Raw genomic sequence first — 21,362 nt, forward strand, 5'->3', positions numbered from 1 at the left:
TATTTATATATGATAAATTATGAGTATAAATATATACATGTAAATATTTTCAAAATATATACTGTATGTGTGCGTGTATTTTATATATACATAATATTATGTAAACAAAAACATTTATTTTGGATGCAATTAATCATATGACAGCACTAATTGTTTTGTAAAATTTTAAGTATTAGACCAATAGTGTATCTATCAGATATACACACAGCTATATACGCTATACTGTAAATCACATGAAATATCAGGAAAATGATTTTTGGTGTAAATTTGTATTCATTAACTTCATGCCATTTTAAGCTAAATTAATACATTTTATATAGGCTGGGATAGAAGGTAACAGGGTTGACAGTTTAAAATATATGCATTAAAACTGCAGTAAACTTGGAAATATGTAATGCTTGTATTTTAAAAATACCCTTTTTCAGTTATAATTTTTTTAGTAAACAAAATCATGGTAACAGGGTTGACCTTTTGAAGGGAAATTGGGCAATAGTTTATTCACCCTCATGTGCCAGAGCTGTGTGACTTTTTTTTTAAAGAATGGTGACGGTCTGTAATATTATGTCTAATATTTTTTATATTATTTATTTTGTTTGGTTACACATCATTTTAAGGTGCCTGTTACATTGTAATTACACAATCCTGAGTAATCTTAATAAACATACTTGCTACGCAGTTAAGGTTTAATTTAGGGTTAGTTGTTTGTAAATATGCATAATTTACTGTTATTACTACAATAAGTACGTGTAACAATGTCCCAAATTGTTTTTCTCACAAGTATTTCTTGTTTGTAACGTGATGGGGAAAAACAAGTCATTAAAAAAATAACTTAAGCTTTTATTTAAATAATTAGTGTCCTGGAAAATAGTTGCTATTATGACAGAATATAGTTTATTGAATAGCAAGTTCATTAATTTAAGAGGAAAAATTAAATTAATTGTTTTAATTTGTCGTGATTCTTTACAACAGAGTGATATATACACTGTATTCCATCACTATATGTTATATTAAATATTAGGCAAGTAGTGTATATATTAATGAACTGTATTTAATAACTGATATCTCAACCTAAAAAAAGAATACATTTTATATACAGGTGCTGGTCATATAACTTGAATATCATCAAAAAGTTGATTTATTTCACTAATTCCATTCAAAAAGTGAAACTTGTATATTATATTCATTCATTACACACAGACTGATATATTTCAAATGTTTATTTCTTTTAATTTTGATGATTATAACTGACAACTAAGGAAAATCCCAAATTCAGCATCTCAGAAAATTAGAATATTACTTAAGACCAATACAAAGAAAGGATTTTTAGAAATCTTGGCCAACAGAAAAGTATGAACATGAAAAGTATGAGCATGTAAAGCACTCAATACTTAGTTGGGGCTCCTTTTGCCTGAATTACTGCAGCAATGCGGCGTGGCATGGAGTCGATCAGTCTGTGGCACTGCTCAGGTGTTATGAGAGCCCAGGTTGCTCTGATAGTGGCCTTCAGCTCATCTGCATTGTTGGGTCTGGTGTCTCTCATCTTCCTCTTCACAATACCCCAGAGATTCTCTATGGGGTTCAGGTCAGGTGAGTTTGCTGGCCAATTAAGAACAGGGATACCATGGTCCTTGTAAAGGATGGGTTGTTTTGTGCGCTCAACGGATGAACAGTGTGGGAATGGAACAGGAGGGGAAGATTTTCAAGGTTGAAAGTGATACAAACTAACACCACTGTCTCTTGGGAAAGCACGGAGAGAGTCTATCCCATAGACTTTTGAATACTGGTGTTTTTCCACTGGAGTGTAAACTAATTTAATGTAGCAGATTTGATGTAGCCATTCTTAAGGTGCAGAATTCTGATGTCATATATTGCGAAACCTCGGAGATATTGTTAAATAGTAACTCATCTTTTTCTGTAATTAAAACGAAGTGCACCCAATTGGGAGGGTGAGCGAACCTGGCCAGTTTACTGTCTCTCTCACTTGGAGGGTTGTTCTTAAACCGCACCTAAATTTTAAAGTATAAAAAAAGGGGTTTCTTTCAATGACGGTGGAAGCTCAGCCGTGGGATAAGTGCACGTCGCCCGGCATTCTCGGACAAGTGTTGGTCTTCTACTGTGACTGAAACAGGCTCCCCAGTCTTAAGAAAGTGAAGATGATGGCACAGCTCTGAGGTTGTATATTGGTTATAACACTTTGCTTGGGGTTTAGTTTTAGTGTATGCTCGAATTTGTGTATTATTCATTCATGATTATTATCTTTTATCCATTTACTCATGATCATTCTTATATTATGCACTGGTTTATGATTATTCTTCTTTGTGTTTATATTTGATTATCATTATTATTTTATGCATTTACCTATGATCATTGTCAGTATTATTGATATCAGCTGTGTAACAACAATAAACAGTTGTATTGCTTGATTAGTATGGTGTACGGACCTTTTATTGGCACCTCCTCTTGCCGATTAGCACCACACTTGTCTCACATCAGTTTTGAAAACAGAAACCATACTAAAACAGTCCTTAAACCAGATACTGGTTGCTTTGGCAGTGTGGGCAGGTGCCAAGTCCTGCTGGAAAATGAAATCAGCATCTCCATAAAGTTGGTCAGCAGAAGGAAGCATGAAGTGCTCTAAAATTTCCTGGTATACGGCTGCGTTAACCTTGGACCTCAGAAAACACAGTGGACCAACACCAGCAGATGACATGGCAGCCCAAATCATCACTGACTGTGGAAACTTCACACTGGACTTCAAGAAACATGGATTCTGTGCCTCTCCACTCTTCCTTCAGACTCTGGGACCTTGATTTCCAAATGAAATGTAAAATTTACTTTCATCTGAAAAGAGGACTTTGGACCACTGAGCAACAGTCCAGTTCTTTTTCTCCACAGCCCAGGTAAGATGCTTCTGACGTTGTCTCTGGTTCAGAAGTGGCTTGGTAGCCCTTTTCCTGAAGACGTCTGAGCGTGGTGACTCTTGATGCACTGACTCCAGCTTCAGTTCTCTCCTTGTGAAGCTCTCCCAAGTGTTTGAATCGGCTTTGCTTGACTGTATTCTCAAGCTTGTGGTCAGCCCTGTTGCTTGTGCACCTTTTCCTACCCAAATTCTTCCTTCCAGTCAACTTTGCATTTAATATGCTTTGATACAGCACTCTGTAAACAGCCACACCTTTCAGTAATGACCCTCTGTGACTTACCCTCTTTGTGGAGGGTGTCAATGTTCGTCTTCTGGATCATTGCCAAGTCAGCAGTCTTCCCCATTATTGTGGTTTCAAAGAACAAGAGATACCCAGAATTTATACTGTAGGGATGGTCATTAATTGAAACTCAAATGTAAATATTCTAATTTTCTGAGATACTGAATTTGGGATTTTCCTTAGTTGTCAGTTATAATCATCAAAATTAAAAGAAATAAACATTTGAAATATATCAGTCTGTGTGTAGTGAATGAATATAATATACAAGTTTCACTTTTTGAATGGAATTAGTGAAATAAATCAACTTTTTGATGATATTCTAATTATATGACCAGCACCTGTATAGTCCGGCATAAAAGTAACCGTTTACTTTGACATTACATACAATGTGTTTACTATTATGCTAATTAAATATAATGGGCGATATACTACGTCACCAAAAATGATTGAGCTCATAAGATACATTGATTATTGCGACAGGCCGAAACAGGGTTGACTTGACAATTCTGATATAATTGATTTAGCCTCATGTCGTTCCATTCATGAGAAACGCGAGGACAAATTCTAAAGAATGTTGAATTCTGACTAACATTCCGTTTGTGTTCCTAGGAATTTCTGCAGGACATGAGGGGAAATTGCCATCTTCACCTTATGAGACAAAACGCAGGATAAGGTGATAGCTGGTTGATTTCTTAGAACTGTATAGTATTACTAATTACTTTAAAAGAGAAATAGTATGCTAACAGGTTTGTCTGTGTTCACCGTCTCATAATATGAGCGTTGTCATTTATAGCGTCGTTACTAACTGTTCATAATTATGTTGCCGTGCCTATTTGTCAATATCGCTTCATTTCATAACTATCAGCTCCAGTATGTGTCCATTCCCACAAAACGAAGCACCGCCTACACTCAACTTTTCAGCTATCTAAATGTTGCGCTCTATTAGAAAGTAGGTTTTACGGAAAGTAATCGGATCTCATGATGTTTTGGTTTATTGTAAGTGCCATTTTACTTTTATTTGCCTTACAATTCCGTTATCCTTACTTAATCGCAGAAGCCAAGTACGTGCGTCGGATAGCAATAGCTATATACCGTACGACTAAATATTTCAAATCCAAACCCTTCTATACCTTATTGGATCGATTCCTGGAATCGGTTCAGAAGAACCCACACAAAGCGTTCATTCGGTTCCAGGATCAAACATACTCGTACGCGCAGTCGGATAAACAGAGTAATAAAATCGCGAGGAGTTTGTTGAAGCGCGCGGATCTTCACGAAGGAGATACAGTTGCGCTCCTCCTTGGAAATGAGCCCATGTTTTTGTGGATCTGGTTGGCTTTGGCCAAGATCGGATGTTCTGTTGCTCTTCTCAATCATAACATCCGATCTAAATCACTTCTGCACTGCTTCACCTGCTGTGGGGCCAGTGTGCTGATAGCTGGCGCAGGTAATGTGACCCTTCCAGCTCAAAGTTTTATTTGTCAAATGCAATCAGTGCTTGATGTAGTAACTGTATTCACTGTAAAGCTGTTGACTCAGTGCGCAATGTCTGAGATGACCTTGTCCCGTCTGTCTCACCAATGTTGGTTACACTATTATTAACACACATGGAAGTATATGAACTATTTAGAGACACCAAAAATTTGTTTAAAAAACAAACAAAAAAAGGTTAAGAAATTTATTGGGGACAAACTTTCTTATACATATTTTGATATTCATTTTCAGTGCAGTTACTAAAAAATTCTTAAGAAGATGTGCAATCTTTTTTTAAGAACTTTTTAAGATTTTTTTTTCTTAAGAAGAAAATGAGACGCTTTGGGTGTTACCTGTGCTGAAGAGAAACACCTCAATGGCTGTGTTTTTGCGTTGCCTGCATGTTACTGTAATAATCATAATTTTCATTGAGACCATCTTCACGAGTGTTCACCATTAAACGCGCCGTGTATTTTAAAAACTAGGCTAATTTTTAAATTGCTTGTTTAAAGATGTAGCGTCTGTTGCATTTATTTGTTCTTTCTCGCGCTGTGTTCTGTCATGTGAAGTATCACGTCAGGGTCGCTGATTATTAAATCATGCCTGTAATCAGATGGTTGCATAATTGTGGGTTAAAGAAAAAAAAGTTAATTGTGACTTTTTATCTGATTCAAACTTTTTTTTCACATTTACTTGTTTACATATCTCGCAATTTTTCTGTCTCGCAATTGCATGTTATTTTAAAGTCTATCTGGCAATTCTACTTTTTTTTCTCAGAATTGCAGGTTTATATCTTGCAGTTGCAAGTGAACATCTTGCAAGTCGCAACTCTTTTTTTCATCAGAATTGTAAGTATCTCAATTCTGCAATTCTGAAAAAAGTCTAAATTGTGAGATATATAAACTCGTGTAAACTTATGAGATAAAAAAACAACAACTCACAGTTACCTTTAACTTTTTAATTCCATGGTGGGAACGAGCTTCCATCGCTCTTTGCCTCCACATTGTGCATTAAAATTGTGTAACTCACATCTAGCCATAGATTATCCCTTACATATAGGCTGTATTTCCTACTTTGAAAAACCCTCATGTAGAACTGCAGGATGCTGTTGAGGAGGTGCTGCCCGCTCTGAGAGAGCAGGGAATCTCTGTCTATATACTGACTGACCATGTGACCACTGAGGGAATGGAGAGTCTTACAGACAAGATCGCACAGGCCTCAGATGAGCCGGTTCCTGCAGACCTGAGGGCAAACGTCACCTTCAGCAGCCCAGCGGTGTACATCTACACATCAGGCACGACAGGTAAGACTGGATTCAGTGACTGATGTGTTATTGTACTGTATTTTTGACTGAGGATGGTTTTGCACCAGACAGAATGGACAGAAGTGTCAGCTAAATGAAATCTGTAAATAACAAGTTCATGAGCCGTGTCCCATGCAGGTCTTCCAAAGGCAGCAGTGATTGCTCAGCGGAGGTTGTGGGCCATGGCCTTCTTTCTTTCCATTTGCGGTGTGAAGTCTGATGATGTGGTGTACATCTGCCTTCCCTTGTATCACAGTGCTGGCTTTGCTGTTGGATTCTGTGGTGCTGTTGAAAGAGGTTTTTTTTTTTTGGATTTTGTGTTGGTAATCCAAAATGTTTGTTTTGTTTTTGTGCATCTGTTGCTTTAATGGATTTTGCAATACAATTTGTGTATGTGCTTTCATTGATGTTGATTTTTTTTAATTTAATTTTTTTTGCTTTAGTTTTATTTTTTTTTATTTTTTTTTTTTTGCTTTACTTTTATTTATTTATTTTTTTTGCTTTACTTTGATTTTATTTTTGTGTGTGTGTGTGTATGTGCTTTCATTGATGTTGATTTTCCTTTACCCTTTTTTTGTTTGTTTTGCTTGACTTTTTGATTGAGCTTTCATGGACGCTGATATTTTATTTTTATTTTTTTTTGCTTTACTTTTTGTGTGTGTGTGTGTGTGTATGTGCTTTCATGGATGTTGGTTTTTGTTTTGCTTTTTTTGTTTTAGTTTATTTTTTGTGTATGTGCTTTCATTGATTGTTGTTTTTCCTTTACCTTTTTTTGTTTGTTTTGCTTGACTTTTTTGTATGTGCTTTCATGGATGTTTATTTGTTTTTGTTTGTGCTTTCATGGATGTTGACTTTAGTTTTATTTTGCTTTACTTTTTTGTGTGTATGTGTACATGCTATTATGGTTTTTGGACTTTTTTCCTTTTGTTTCATGCTTTGGTTTGTTTTGTATTCAGGAGCTACTGTTGTCGTGAAGAGCAAGTTTTCTTCCTCTCAGTTCTGGGACGATTGCAGAAAATATAATGTCACTGTGATACAGTATATTGGAGAAACAATGCGCTACCTCTGCAATACACCAAAGGTATTTCAACATTCAAGAGTCTTCCTCTTTTTTTTTTTTTTTTTTGGTCATCTACAGTGCTATGAAAAGGTGGTTGTGTTGGTTGCCCACTGATGTATGTAATTAAGAGTGGGGTAAGCTAAGCCAATCTTTAAGTTGTCCTCTGGCCATAGAGTAAAGAAAGAGTAAACGGTAGCGTTGAATCATTATGTTTACATCAGATAAAAATATGAAGACATTTCGAATACTATCGTAACTGACAATTCACCTGAAGTATCTTCCACATAGCTAATTTTTTGAGAAACGTGACATGCAAAATTATTATAATTGTTTGTTTTTGTAATGCATTCTTATATAATGCTCTCGATCACAGGCTGCTGTATATGAATGCACAGTTATGTTGGCGACATATCTTACCCCTCTCTCCGCCCCAGTGTCTGCAGTGCTCTGTTTGCTCTGCACAATAATCTTTGTTCTCTCATCCTTACAAGCGTGTTAGCGACCAAGTACACAACGTCAGAATGGCCATTGGGAACGGGATCAGACCAGAGGTGTGGAGGACATTCATAAGCAGATTCGGAAATGTTGACATCAAAGAGTTCTACGGCTCAACCGAGGGAACCCTGGGCTTTTTGAACTATGCTGGGAAAACTGGGGCCGTCGGTAGAGTCAATTTTTTTCATAAGGTAGATTTACTGAAATTTTCAGTGAATGTGGTCGTTACTCTTTTACGTTAGACAAATCAGAAGTACAGAAATGAGAACTGTTGAAATTATCTGAACACATTAATGTTATTTCAGAAACTCTATCCATATGCATTGGTTAAGTTTGACCAAGAACAAGAGGAGCCTGTGAGAAACAAAGAAGGATTTTGCATAGAAGTAGCTAAAGGCAAGTCAAATGCTCATTTTTAATGAACAATACTTCTGAGGAAGCATGTTTGTATGCATAAAATATGTCATAAGCCACACAGCACAGTTGTTTGGTTTTTACTCTGTGTCATTAATGTGATACAGGTGAAACTGGTCTACTAGTATCAAAGATTACCCAGAAGGCCCAATTTGCTGGATATGCCAGGGATCCCAAACAGACAGAGAAGAAGAAACTCTACAATGTGTTTGAGAAGGGAGATGTTTACTTCAACTCTGGAGATCTGTTCAGGACAGACCACGAAAACTTCATCTACTTCCAGGATCGGGTGGGCGACACTTTTAGGTGAAAAAATGCCATTAAAATTGTCGTTCTATAGGGCTAGGAATCGATTCCAAAAATAATAATTTTTAAGGCATTGGGAAACAAGAATTGATTTCAAAATTCATTTTAATTCTCTATAATAGTTCAACAGAGCTAATCATTAATACATCTCTCATTTGCTCACTAAAGTCCGATTCATTTCAAATTTCCTACAGCTAAAATGTACAGTACAGACACTGATGCACAAACAGTATATCTTGTAGTCACGGTAAGATTTAGTGAACATGTTCTTCTAATGTTTAAAAAGAAAGAAGGATTTGAAAACCACAGTGAAGAGTTGATTCCAGAACCAGGAATCAGAATTTTGGAATCTATCAGCCCTCTTGTTCTACTTTAAAATAGAAGTTACAACTTTAATATTACATTCAAATAGAAGAATCTTAAATAACTGCATGGTCCTCTTCATCTCAGGTGGAAAGGGGAAAACGTTTCCACAAATGAAGTTTCTGATATCTTGACTATGGCAACGAGTCTCGAGGAAGCAAATGTATACGGCGTTACAGTTCAAGGTTTTATTTCACTCCTTTTAGAACAGTTCACGGAGAAATTTAAATTTGCTTAAAATTTACTCATCCTCAGACCATTCAAAATGTAGATGAGTTTGATTCTTCATGGGAACAGATTTGAAGAAATGTATCATTACATCACATGCTCACCAATGGATCCTCTGCAGTGAATGGGTGCCGTCAGAATGAGAGTCCAAACAGCTGATGAATATATCACAATAATCCACACCACTCCAGTTAACATCTTGTAAAGTGAAAAACAGTGTTTGTAAGAAACAAATCCATTAAGCCACTTTTAGGAGTCCTCTATCCAGAATATTGCTTTCTCCAGTGAAAAATTTGTCTCATGTGAATAAGAAGGGAAATATGCACAGATCAAGCACTGTTTGCAAGAAGAAGAAAAACAGTCCAAAACAGACCTAAACAAATATGTTGGTGGATGTTCATGTGAGAGACAACAGGAGATGGACTATTCACTGGAGGAAACATTATTGTGGACTCATATTTTGGCCAAAAGCAATGGTATAAAGTTAAAACATCTTATTGATGAATTGGTTTCTTAAAAATAAGCAGCTTTTTACATCACATGTTAATTGATGGACTGTAGTGGTGTGGATTACTGTGATGTTTTAATCAGCTGTTTGGACTCTCATTCTGACGGCACCCATTCACTGCAGAGGATCCACTGGTGAGCAAGCGATGCAATGCTACATTTCTCCAAATCTGTTTCAGGGAAGAATGGTCTTGGGGTGACTACATTTTCTGCACATTTTCATTTTTGAGTGAACTGTTCAGTTGACATTCACACCACTAGTTAATATTTCTTCCAAACCCATTAGTGACGCTTGATCTTTCATTGAATTTGAAGGGTATGAGGGAAGGACAGGAATGGCTACCATCACACTGAAGAAAGATCATCAGTTTGAGCCCGATGCCATTTTTAGTCACGTGACCGCTTACCTCCCCTCTTATGCCAGGCCTCGTTTTATAAGGATCCAGGTAACTTCACAATGCTCTTTCTGAATACATGATCCCTTTGTAGTGTCAGTGTATTTATGTACTCTTTCATGTCTCTCAAATAAGTCAAAGGATTTCTGATTGCAGGACTGTTTGGCTGTGACTTACACTTTCAAACAGCTGAAAGGGAAGCTGGTAGAGGAGGGCTTCAACCCTGCTGTAATCACCGACCCTCTGTTTGTTTTAGATGAGACGGTGAAAAGCTACAGACCTCTGACACGTGATACATATCAGTCGATATTGGACGGTCACTTCAGATTGTGAAGAGCAGGATGTTCAAGTTTTCATTTAAAACTCCCGACTCTAAATTTACACTCGGACAATAACTGTCCAGAAGTAACACACAATTATTATTATGCAATTATTATTATTATTAATTTGTCTGTACTTTAAATTTAACAAATTTATTGGTGTAAATAATTATTTTGCTTATTGTTCATATGTCCTTAAACAAGTTAATTTTGTATCACACTATTATATGACAACATTATTTAAAAATTAATAAAACAGGTTGAAAAGTTCTTTATTGTCAATTTCAAAAGAGGCTCTCTAAGAATCTGATACTATGGTTTCCCTGTATTCTGCAGTGAACAAATAGTTTCGTAAGAGTTTGCTGTAAGATGACTGGCTCCCACAGAAACCCTCCCACTTGCTCATGTCTCAAAGGCTGAATTGAATGAGGGTTGCCATATTGTGAGTTTAAATTACTCATGCACTAATTTTTTTTTTGTTATTTGTAATTTAAGTGGAAAATTTAATTCCAAAAATATAGATAAATTAATGCAATAAAAAAAAAAGTGAACTTTGTGACATTTTAAATGTAATTATTAGTATTTATTTTGTTTAATATGAATAGTTATGAGGGTATTTGATCATGGAATATTGAAATTCATAAGAAACTGTCCCTAAATTTTCCACAGAAGTTGTTTAAATCATTATTTAAAGTCTTTAATTTGAATATCAGCCCACATAATAAGTTTCTATAATATAATGACCTACTTAATATGCAATTATTTATTGCCACTGCATGGAATTAAACACAAAAACTCAATAAAGGTTTCCTCTGTGCTTAACTACTGTAAACTGGGGAGCTTAAAATAAAAAAAAATATTATTCACAATAATAATGTGAATGCAGCATTATATTTGTTTCTCCAGAGAAAAATCTGTAACTGAGTTTAATTTTGTGTAACAAAATGATCAAATCTAAAATCTTTGCTTGGAAGAAATAACTCTTAATAGACATTTACCAGATGTGACGTGAAAATATTCTAGCAACAAGCATTTTGTACAAAAAAAAACCCCTGCAAAAATTACAAAGAATGTCTGCAGCAACAAATTTCATAATTTTGTGTACAACCTTGACAAACAAAATTACTTAATTTTTCATTTTCACGTCAAAAACGGTTGTCAGCAAATCAAAAATCTTTGCTTGGAAGAACTACTCTTAATAGACACCAGATGTGACATGAAAATATTCTAGCAACAAGAAATTTGTACAAAATTGCAGCAACAAATTCAGCATCATTTCCAACAACTTAACCACAAATCACAGTTAATTATCCGAATGTATTGAGAGACCTGGTTTATCTTCTTATAAACGTGTGGAAACAAGGCACGGATTTAATTAAGGATCTGGCAACCCGATGAGACTGTAGTCGGGGGTGGATCAGAATGATATAATCTCTCTCTGGAGCCCCAAAAGGGCTGAACTTGCTTTTCCAGAATGTGGCCCGTGAATTTTAAGACTGTGGAAGTGGTGTCAGGCTATGGCATATAGTTAATCTCAAAACCCTGGTGTTGTCCAATCTCTGGTAAACATGTATGTGTGGATCACCCTCATCGCAGGCTTGGCTCTTCTCCCCGCGCTGCTGAAAACTTTCTTCCCATACTTTCTCCAGGACTGCGTGTATATTTACAGGGCTCTTGGATGTGGGATCCGATTAAATGTATACAAAAGGAAAACTCCATTCTTTAGTATTGTGGACTGCTTTTTGGAGGCGGTGAAGAAACACCCGCGAAAAGTGTTTATTCATTTCGAGGGGAAGACTTATTCTTATGAGGAGGTGGATAAGGAGAGTAACAAAGTAGCGAATGCGCTGCGCTCGGAGGCTGGGCTCAAAGAAGGGGACACGGTCGCGCTTTTCCTGGGGAACGAGCCCCGTTTCGTGTGGACCTGGCTCGGCCTGGCTAAGCTCGGCTGTCCCGCAGCACTCCTGAACTTCAATATCAGATCCAAATCACTCCTTCACTGCTTCTCCTGCTGCGGCGCGAACGTGCTCATAGCAGCTGCTGGTGAGATTTATATGCACTGTCACTAGAGATACTATACATGGATGTAGGGACGACTGCTATAGCATCGGAATGTCATGTTGTGAGGCCTTTGCTCTCATTCCCAACCATTTTCTAAATGCGTGCATGCTTTTGAGAAATACTTGGCTTTCTTAAACATATAAAATATAAATTATGACTGTTCAATTATTAAAAGATTAGAACTGTCAAAAAAAATAGTTACTTATGCAATAAAGCATATGTTGTGTTATATTACAAATACAGTCACAATTAAAATGGGCGTTCTGTGGTAATTAGGGACTATATTTGTTACATCTAGCAGGGTTTCGGCTATGTTGTTTCTTGCATAAAATGTTATATAAATATTAAGGTTTTAAAATATAAAAATGGTATAATAAAAAAGCATTTTATTTAGTAAATTGATTAACTGGCAACTTTTTGCTACAAGATGTAGTTCCCGCGCGCGCAGTGATATTATGAACAGGTGTTTTACGTAATTGTTGATTTTCGCGCCGATGGAAAGTTGTATTGACTATTTAGAAGGCAAAACTTTCTATGGGTTTTTCCTGTCCCCTATATTGCTTTCTTAAACATATAAAACAGAAATTATGACTTTAAGAATCTATAAAAATTACTTGCGCAAAAAAGTAGAAGAGGCTGTGTCGTAGACTAGTAATAACTAAAGGGCGATGCTAGGTACAGGGTGCTAATTACTGACCATAGTTATTACACCTAGCAGGGTTTCAGCTATATTATTTCTTATATAAAATGTTACTATATATAAAAATATTAGGGGAAAATATAAAAATGTAATAATAAAATTGCATCTTATTTAGTAAACTGATCAACTGGAATCCTTCCGCTATAAGATATAGTTCCCGTGCGCCGCTGAAATGTTGTATTGACCAATCAGAAGGCAGAACTGAAACTTTCTAGGGGTTTTTCCCTGTCCCCTACTTTGCTTTCTTAAACATATAAAACAGAAACTATGACTTTTAAAAAGATTAGAACTATCAAAAGAGGACGATGTCCTGTTATTGCAAATATAGTCATAACTTAATTATAACTTTACATTGTTAGGTACGGTGTGCTAATTACTAGCAGGGTTTCATTTATATTATTTATTATATAAAAAGTTACTATTTGTGACCCTGGACGACAAAACCAGTCTTAAGTGTCAATTTTTTTAAATTGAGATTTATACATAATCTGAAAGCTGAATAAATAAGCTTTCCATTGATGTATGGTTTGTTAGGATCGGACAATATTTGGCTGAGATACAACTATTTGAAAATCTGGAATCTGAGGGTGCAAAAAAATAAATGTTGATTTTCGTGTACTGACCAATCAGAAGACAGAATTGGAACTTTCAGGTAGATTTTCCCCTTCACAAAGATAACTAAATAAATAAATCTAATAACGAAAACTAGTATCCATTATTCGCCTTATTTGCATGTGGGCACTGCTTCCAGTTATTTTAGCTGTACAAAAATGTTGGTTGATGTTGCAAACTGGTATTCGTAATCATTTAAATGTAGTAATGTTTAATAATATTTTAGTAATAAATTCAATATAATTACAAAAAGATAGGGATGTAATGATATAAAAATCTCACTAAATCATAATATCTCGATATGAAGTCCACAGTACGATATTCATTGCGATATTTAAAAAAACAAATTGAATTATTATTTTTCTTTAAATGTTGTACATTTTAAAGTTAAATTATTCTATCTAATGCACTTTGAGAGTTCAAAATTAAGGGCTCCAAATAAAGCCGTTCTGAGGCGCGGAAAACACCTGAACACGAGCTGATCGCCTGAACAATGCATGCGCTTTGATTTGACACGCGCAACAAAAACAGACTTGAAGTGATTAAGACATATTGTGCTTTCGGTTTTAGTTCATTTGATAGATACTGTGCCAAAGCATAATGGCCCAAAACACAACTTTAAAGACCTTTTATGTTAGTTTAAATATATTTTAAAAACTACTCTTTTTGCCCGGAAGACCTTTCATATCGTCATGTGAGCACGATGATATCGCGATACCACGATATTGATAATACTGTTACATCCCTACAAAAAGAGGTTTGCAGCCCAAATTGTTTACCATTTACTGAACTTTGTTATTCTTCTACTTATAAATCGAGCATGTTTTAGGAAACAGCCGACTTTCGAGTTGAAAATATTATCCGGTGGATAATATGAAAAAAGAGCACATTAATGAAGCTGTGCTTAAGCCCCACTTAAGGGTTTAAGGGGAACATAAGACAATAGTTTGTGAAGCACTGGCCTAGAGAACTCAAGCACATGCTGTGCATGTAAAAACCAGCCTGTTTCTTTGGGAACCGATATCTGGAAGACTTTTACACCATATCAGAAACTGCTTTCGTTAATGTTAACTAAGATTTTTTTACATCATACTGAAAAAGGTGAAACTCTGCAACATTTTAACCCTCTAAAATATTGTAATCATACATGTGTGTCAGTAACTGTAGAGTTTTGCAGTGAAGTGTTTCTCTTGCAGAGCTTCGTGATGCTGTTGAGGAGATATTGCCGGCACTGAAAGAGAAGGGGATAACTGTATACCTCCTGTCGGATGAGTGCACTACAGACGGCATTCAGTGTATCGGTCAAGCCGTCGCCAGAGCTTCAGATAAGCCTCTGTCCCCGTCTCTCAGGTCCAACATCCATATCAGGACTACAGCACTGTATATCTACACTTCCGGCACTACAGGTATCTGACAAGGCCACATGTAGTGGATTATGTAATATTTATTGTTATATTCCATTCAATAGCATATCAAAGCAGGCCGATACTGCTGATAAAAAATGCTAACTACAGTATATAGTCACTGATATGACTCCAAGTACTGCATATATAATATGGATCCCTGTTATTTCGGTCCATGGAGGTCTTCCTAAAGCAGCATATGTGACCCATGAGAGGGTCTGGGCTTCATCGTTCATCCAGGGTGTTTGTGGAGTGACGTCTGAAGACATATTCTACATCAATCTGCCTCTGTATCACAGCGCTGGATTCCTCATCGGACTTGTCGGATCCATTGAAAGAGGTTTTTTATTATACGCTGATTTTATATTTAGGAGATTTAGATTAGCCTCGTTGTACTATATATAGTGCTGCTTACATCCTACATATTTTCTCCAGGTAACACTGTGGTTCTGCGAAGGAAGTTTTCCGCCTCTCAGTTCTGGGACGACTGCAGAAAGTACAACATAACTGTGATGCAGTACATTGGTGAAACACTGCGCTACCTCTGCAATACGCCAAAGGTAAAAGCGCATATGTTTTATAAGTATGGAGATATTTGTATTTATAATTTGTTTTTAGGGGCTTAAACTGTCATTAGCATGAGCTAACCTAGACTTATGAAAACTTGTCCAAAAGGTAGGCAGTAAAATTGTTATTTTATTTTCGAGTTGCAGACATATTACCAAAATTTCAGCTGTATTTTGTTCATTGTCAATAGTGTAGTGATGTGTGAAGCACAGCTTACACAGAAGTCACTTTCAGAGCAAGTTTTAAAAAACAACTCTTTCTTTTGAGAGACAATAACTTTATACACAGCTCTAAGTGAAGTTTTAAATCTGAAAGTGCACCGTGTTACACACTGCATGAAAGGTCATTTTCAAAAATCCATAATAGGGGCACTTTAAATGACTGGATTTCAGTTACGAAAATTTGATCTAAGTGAATGTACATTTGTATCCCAGAATATATTGCAACCAAAAATCCTCCCAGATGGTGGTTAGAGAAAACACAACATTTAAAGTTGACTCTTTCATTCAGTATTTGTGTAAATTGTGTTTTTAGGCTTGTTAGAATATCAAGTTGTTAGCTTAGCAACATGCTAACAATTATCAATTTCCAGTCATTCAAGATGGCGGACAGAGAAAAATCACGGAAAATTATGACTATAAATATATTTCATTCAATCCTGAAAAATATTGATTAAAAAGTCAAATTTACTAAACTGCAGCTCACGTGAATTCCTATTAAAATTACTGTTCTGCAAAATTTCGCTGGCGAAATCCAATGGTGAATGTGACTGCAGCGGTTAGCTTAGCAAGGTGCTAACACGAAACCAAAGACTAAAAATATACAAAGACGGTTCACTCCTATTACTTGTGAATGGGAGAAACTGCAAATCACAATATGACGGAATATGCCCCGCCTTTTAAATGAAAGAGCCAATCGCTGATCGTCACTGCAACAGCCGTTAGAAGCTCCGGTTCCTATTGTAACCTGAGACTTGCGCTAAGGACTGCACATACGCATTGGCTGGTCTAGCCTGAAAAATAAGCTTTTTAGTGCTATTTGAGCATAAAGAACAACATTCATGGGGCAAGTTCATTTCAGATTTTGTTGCTGATTTGAAGTATGTACTTTAATTGTGAGTTCAGCAAGCTGTTTTTGAGATATCAGGATTCCTCCATTCGTTAAAATAGGACTTGGATGCCAAAAATAGCTGCCTGGAGGCATTGCAAATATGAGTGAACAGACTTTTCTTGAAAGGGACTTTAAGGAAACTCAATTGGAATCAAGTGTAAATTTACACATTTAGCAGGCACTTTTTGCACTCAAGTGACTTTCTTTGCATTTAAAGTTTATAGTGCTTTGTATCAGTTCACGCAGAACCCATAACCTTGGTGTTGGTAGCACAGTGTTCTACTATTTGAGAACTTCCAGTGTGGAGGGGCACTATTTGTGTGACCGTTAGCATGTTCCCTTATAAGGCAGCTCACTAGGTTACTGTCTCTCAAATTTCTCTGGAAATTCTTTGGGACAGTGCAAAGACAAAAACACAAACTAGGATGTTCTTTCTACTTCATGTTGCAGAAAGACAACGACCAAGACCACAAAGTGAGAATTGCCATTGGAAATGGTGTACGAGCAGATGTCTGGAAAGAGTTCCTGAACCGTTTCGGACTCATTCATGTCCGAGAGCTCTATGCCGCCACCGAGGGAAATGTCGGCTTCATCAATTACACCGATAAAGTCGGAGTGGTCGGTCGTATCAATATTCTCAGCAAGGTTAGTGACGATACACATTTCTTAGCATTGAGATAAGCATCCGTGTGCGAAGTCAGCTTGATTGCCTTTGTACTCCACAGGTGATTTTCCCCTTTTCCATCATCAAGTTTGACATTGAGAAAGAAGAGCCCGTAAGGAACGCTGAGGGTCTGTGTATCCCAGTTGGAAAAGGTAAATCATGTGCTAGATTTGTGGATTTTATGGTATAAATAGTTTTATTGTTATGTGGCGTCTATAAAGATAGTACGAGGTGTTTGTTTAGGCTAGTATTTGAGGTTAAGAGCAGAACGTTGTCATAAATAGTTAATGTTTACCCCTGAACATCTTACATGTGCAGCTTTAGCCCTGCAATTGTTGATATTGAATGTTTTGTAGATGAGGTGGGCCTTCTAGTCGGGAAAATCACAAAACACACCCCTTTTGTCGGTTATGCTGGGAACAAGCAGCAGACAGAGAAGAAGAGACTCAGTGATGTGTTTGTGAAGGGAGACCTGTATTTCAACAGTGGAGATCTGCTGAGGATCGACAACGACAAATTTATCTACTTTCACGATCGAGTTGGAGACACGTTCAGGTGGCGGAGCTGAAGCTGAAGCATCTTTGCACACTTAAGAGTTTCAAGCATCGCATTAACATTCGTTTTTGCAGGTGGAAAGGAGAGAATGTGGCTACAACTGAGGTAGCAGATATTCTCATGATGGTGGACTGCGTCGAGGAGGCCAATGTGTATGGAGTCAAAGTTGAAGGTAGATGTTATGTTTGAAATTTAAAGGGTTGGAAATTGATACTTGATTTATTCCATTGAAGGTCTACAGTGATCAATGTATTTTTTTTTTTTCTTCAGCAAGGTGTCATTACATTTGCATGCATTTGGCAGATGCTTATCCAAAGTGACTTAAATTGCATTCATGTTCTTGATTTCCTTGGGCCAATCACCAACATTTGTGACCCTGGACCACAACACCAGTCTTAAGTCGCTGGGGTATATTTGTAGCAATAGCCAAAAATACACTGCATGGGTCAAAATTATAGATTTTTCTTTTATGCCAAAAATCCTTAGGACATTAAGATCATATTCCATGAAGATATTTTGTACTACTGTAAATCTATCAAAACGTCGTTTTTGATTAATAATATGCATTGCTAAGAATTCATTTGGACAACTTTAAAGGCGATTTTCTCAATATTTAGATTTTTTTGCACCCTCAGATTCCAGATTTTCAAATAGTTGTATCTCTGCCAAATATTGTCCGATCCTAACAAACCATACATCAATGGAAAACGTATTTATTCAGCTTTCAGATGCGGTATAAATCTCAATTTCGAAAAATTGACACTTAAGACTGGTTTTGTGGTCCAGGGTCACATATCTGTTGAGCGCATGAACAAAATTTAAGAATGAGCGCCCAAAGTGCTTGTGGGAAATGCTGGTATCGTCATATTTTTAAAATTTCAGTACAAACATTGGTACTTTTGACAACACCAATTTGAATCTTTTTAGCAATTGGAATATGACTCACTGATTCACACATTGAATCAAAACTGTTCTTGACAAGTGAGCCACATATCATTATTTACAAAATTACTTTAACCAAAAATCATTCAGTGTGTAGGGCTTGTGAGATTAACATCAGGTCGATTACTTTTACTAATAAAATAGAGCAACCAAGTTTTGCTATAATAAAATGGTACTAAAATTAATTCAAAATAATTTGGCTGAATTTATTTATTTATGAGAAGGTTATGGAATCATTATTGTTCACCCAAAAATTTAAATTCTGTCATTGTTTGCTCAAAACCTGTACGAGATGCTGAAAACAAGATATTTTGAAGAATGTTGGTAGAATGTTGGAAATTGGAAAGAATGTTGGTAAAAAAAAAAATAATAAATACAATGAAGGTCAATAGAGATCAAGAACTGTTTAACAACATTCTTGAAAATATCTTCTTTTGTGGTCAACAAAGAAATTCATACAGGTTTTGAACAACTTGACAGCGAATAAACAATGACAGAATTAACATTTTTGGGTGATCTGTCCCTTTAAGAAAGAAGAATTCTAAATTCTTATCCACTGAAAAACTATATATATATATATATATATATATATATATATATATATATATATATATATATATATATATATATATATATATATATTCAAAGCATACTTTTAATTGTCTTTTCATGCTAAAATCTCTTATCTTCAGGTCATGAAGGAAGGATTGGAATGGCAGCTGTAAAACTGAAAGAGGGCAGAGAGTTTGACTGCGTCAACACTTGCAGTGTTTTGGCGAACTATCTTCCAGTATACGCCAGACCTCGATTCATCCGAATTCAGGTTTGATGCCTTACCTCTATATACAGTATATTCCCATGAATCCTGCTCGTAGACGCTGTCCTCTTCAGTCTCTCTCTGATCCTCATCAGCAACAAATCTATTTTTCAGAATTCCTTGGAAGTCACAGGAACTTTCAAGATGAAGAAAGTGAAGCTGGTGGAGGAGGGCTTTGACCCGACCTTAATACAAGATCCTCTCTACTTCCTGGACCTGACGCAAAAGAAATACATTGCACTCTCTCAGGAAATTCACAAGTCTATCATGTCGCAGGAAATTAAACTGTAAAAATCCATAGATAAGCTAATGGTACAACTCTGAAATCTACTAACCAGTAGTTACCCACTAATCTCAGGGAAAACAAGTGATTCCAGTGAATGATTTTAACCTTTACAGACCAACAGTCAACTGTGTTTTACATTAGTACTTTATGAAATGCATAAACGTGTGCCTTATTACTTAACCTTTTAGTAATGTTCATTTATAATCATCTCAACTTGCAGTTAAATAGACTCTAATAAGATTGTGGTATACTAAATTTAATTTATATAATGGTATATACTACAACTTTAACTCTCAAAGCAGCGATTCTCAACTGGCTCATGGTTAGTAGAGATAAATGTGAAGTGCAAATTATAAACTGTATATTGCTAAGTTCAAAGGCCGTGTCCAATCAAACGCTATGGTATTTTGGTGCAAATGAGTTTTTTTTTAAATTTACATTTATTCGATTTGAATGACTTTTTTTTTTCTTTAGTACAATAATTGTGGTTTTGATTCACCGCTTGCCACAAACCAGTTGAGTCACTCCTTTATGGGTTGAAAGTTCATCCTGCTGACACAATGGCTTTTAAGAAAGCCGGTCGCTGGTTTTCTCAATGCTCTTGTGTCAGCTGGTCAAGAGTTTGACTCTAATCAGCTGCAGTATGATTCAAGTAGGTGAAAGGGCAAAATTCATGACCTCCCTTCCCATCAACCTCTGAGCTCAAAAATAAACATTTCTACAAACCACAAACCCAAATGAACCAGTTCCATTCTGTACCCAATACCGGGGTCATTGAAATCGTTTCCATTTCACAATCGTCAAGATTACACATTAGTGAAGCAGTAAAAACAAATGTTTTTTTTTTTACTTTAAAAATGAATTTATTTATTAATACAGTTGTATACTTAGAAATGTGCTGCAAAGAAAAAAAGAGAAAATGAAACGAATGTCGCCACACAAAGTAAAGAAACTAAACCCGGGATGAAGCTGCGTCGTCATATCAAAACAAAGTCGTACTGATGTGCCTTAATAAACTGTCTATTAGTACAAAAATACATTTCAGGGCACACAATACAGCATCCAGTATCACAAATAAAGTCGGGGTCCAACCACCAACGCGGACCCTTCTGAAGTACGGAGTCCTTAAATTATTTAAACCGAGCGCTTTTCTAGTTTGTAAATAATAAAAATGTTTCTGTAACTGTTAAAAATGCCATTACGTAGTGTTTTGTATATATATATATATGCTGTTGGTATAAAAGATAACGTCCTTTTTCGTTGCATTTATTATGTATCTTTTTTTTTTTTCTCATTCGTTTCAGTTTTCTTCTCCGTACGGCTTGGGTAAATTCCAATACTCAGAAGTATACAAACATAACCAATGTTATAGTTTTCCTTTTTTTTTGTTAAGAAATTTTTTCCATGTTGCGTTTTTATACAAAATAACAAAGATGTACAAAAGGTCATTTACAGCGAACCAAGGCCATATGCTAGCACAATATATACAGCTGTAATTGAAACATATCCTAGTGTTCTTGAATATTCTTTGACTTCATATGCATAGCAGTGAAAAAGCAGACCTGTTGATCAGACTTCATT

At 36.1% G+C, this 21,362-nt stretch overlaps 2 protein-coding genes across 4 annotated transcripts; both read left to right on the top strand.

Annotated features, from left to right (window-relative positions):
* Positions 1-1,948: 1,948 nt before the first annotated feature.
* Positions 1,949-10,470, top strand: slc27a2b (solute carrier family 27 member 2b). 3 transcript variants are annotated; one of them, XM_058767549.1, is made up of 11 exons: positions 1,955-2,172; positions 2,554-4,647; positions 5,767-5,976; positions 6,115-6,273; positions 6,933-7,057; positions 7,528-7,722; positions 7,837-7,927; positions 8,053-8,251; positions 8,702-8,799; positions 9,665-9,795; positions 9,901-10,470. In XM_058767549.1, the coding sequence occupies exons 2-11, from the start codon at positions 4,179-4,181 to the stop codon at positions 10,075-10,077; spliced, it is 1,854 nt and encodes a 617-aa protein (XP_058623532.1). In that variant the 5' UTR covers positions 1,955-2,172; positions 2,554-4,178; the 3' UTR covers positions 10,078-10,470. The 3 variants fall into 3 exon arrangements, with proteins under 3 accessions (XP_058623534.1, XP_058623532.1, XP_058623533.1); XM_058767550.1 differs by having other exon boundaries at positions 3,810-4,647; XM_058767551.1 differs by having other exon boundaries at positions 1,949-4,647; positions 10,001-10,470.
* Positions 10,471-11,479: 1,009 nt separating this feature from the next.
* On the top strand, positions 11,480-21,118 carry zgc:101540 (hsFATP2a_ACSVL_like domain-containing protein). The gene is made up of 10 exons (XM_058767547.1): positions 11,480-12,107; positions 14,634-14,843; positions 15,022-15,180; positions 15,276-15,400; positions 16,968-17,162; positions 17,243-17,333; positions 17,538-17,736; positions 17,811-17,908; positions 19,371-19,501; positions 19,610-21,118. Exons 1-10 carry the CDS (start codon positions 11,633-11,635, stop codon positions 19,784-19,786), a joined length of 1,860 nt encoding a protein of 619 aa, XP_058623530.1. The 5' UTR covers positions 11,480-11,632; the 3' UTR covers positions 19,787-21,118.
* The last annotated feature ends 244 nt before the right edge of the window (positions 21,119-21,362 follow it).

The sequence above is a fragment of the Onychostoma macrolepis genome, chromosome 25, assembly GCF_012432095.1.
Source record: "Onychostoma macrolepis isolate SWU-2019 chromosome 25, ASM1243209v1, whole genome shotgun sequence".
Taxonomy (NCBI): Eukaryota; Metazoa; Chordata; class Actinopteri; order Cypriniformes; family Cyprinidae; genus Onychostoma; species Onychostoma macrolepis.

Coding starts and splice junctions, on each gene's coding strand:
- slc27a2b (XM_058767549.1), top strand. CDS start 4,179: ATGATGTTTTGGTTTATTGTAAGTGCCATTTTACTTTTATTTGCCTTA. Junction 5,977..6,114: donor CTACACATCAGGCACGACAG/GTAAGACTGGAT, acceptor TGTCCCATGCAG/GTCTTCCAAAGGCAGCAGTG. Junction 8,252..8,701: donor CGGGTGGGCGACACTTTTAG/GTGAAAAAATGC, acceptor TCTTCATCTCAG/GTGGAAAGGGGAAAACGTTT.
- zgc:101540 (XM_058767547.1), top strand. CDS start 11,633: ATGTATGTGTGGATCACCCTCATCGCAGGCTTGGCTCTTCTCCCCGCG. Junction 12,108..14,633: donor CGTGCTCATAGCAGCTGCTG/GTGAGATTTATA, acceptor TTTCTCTTGCAG/AGCTTCGTGATGCTGTTGAG. Junction 14,844..15,021: donor CTACACTTCCGGCACTACAG/GTATCTGACAAG, acceptor CGGTCCATGGAG/GTCTTCCTAAAGCAGCATAT.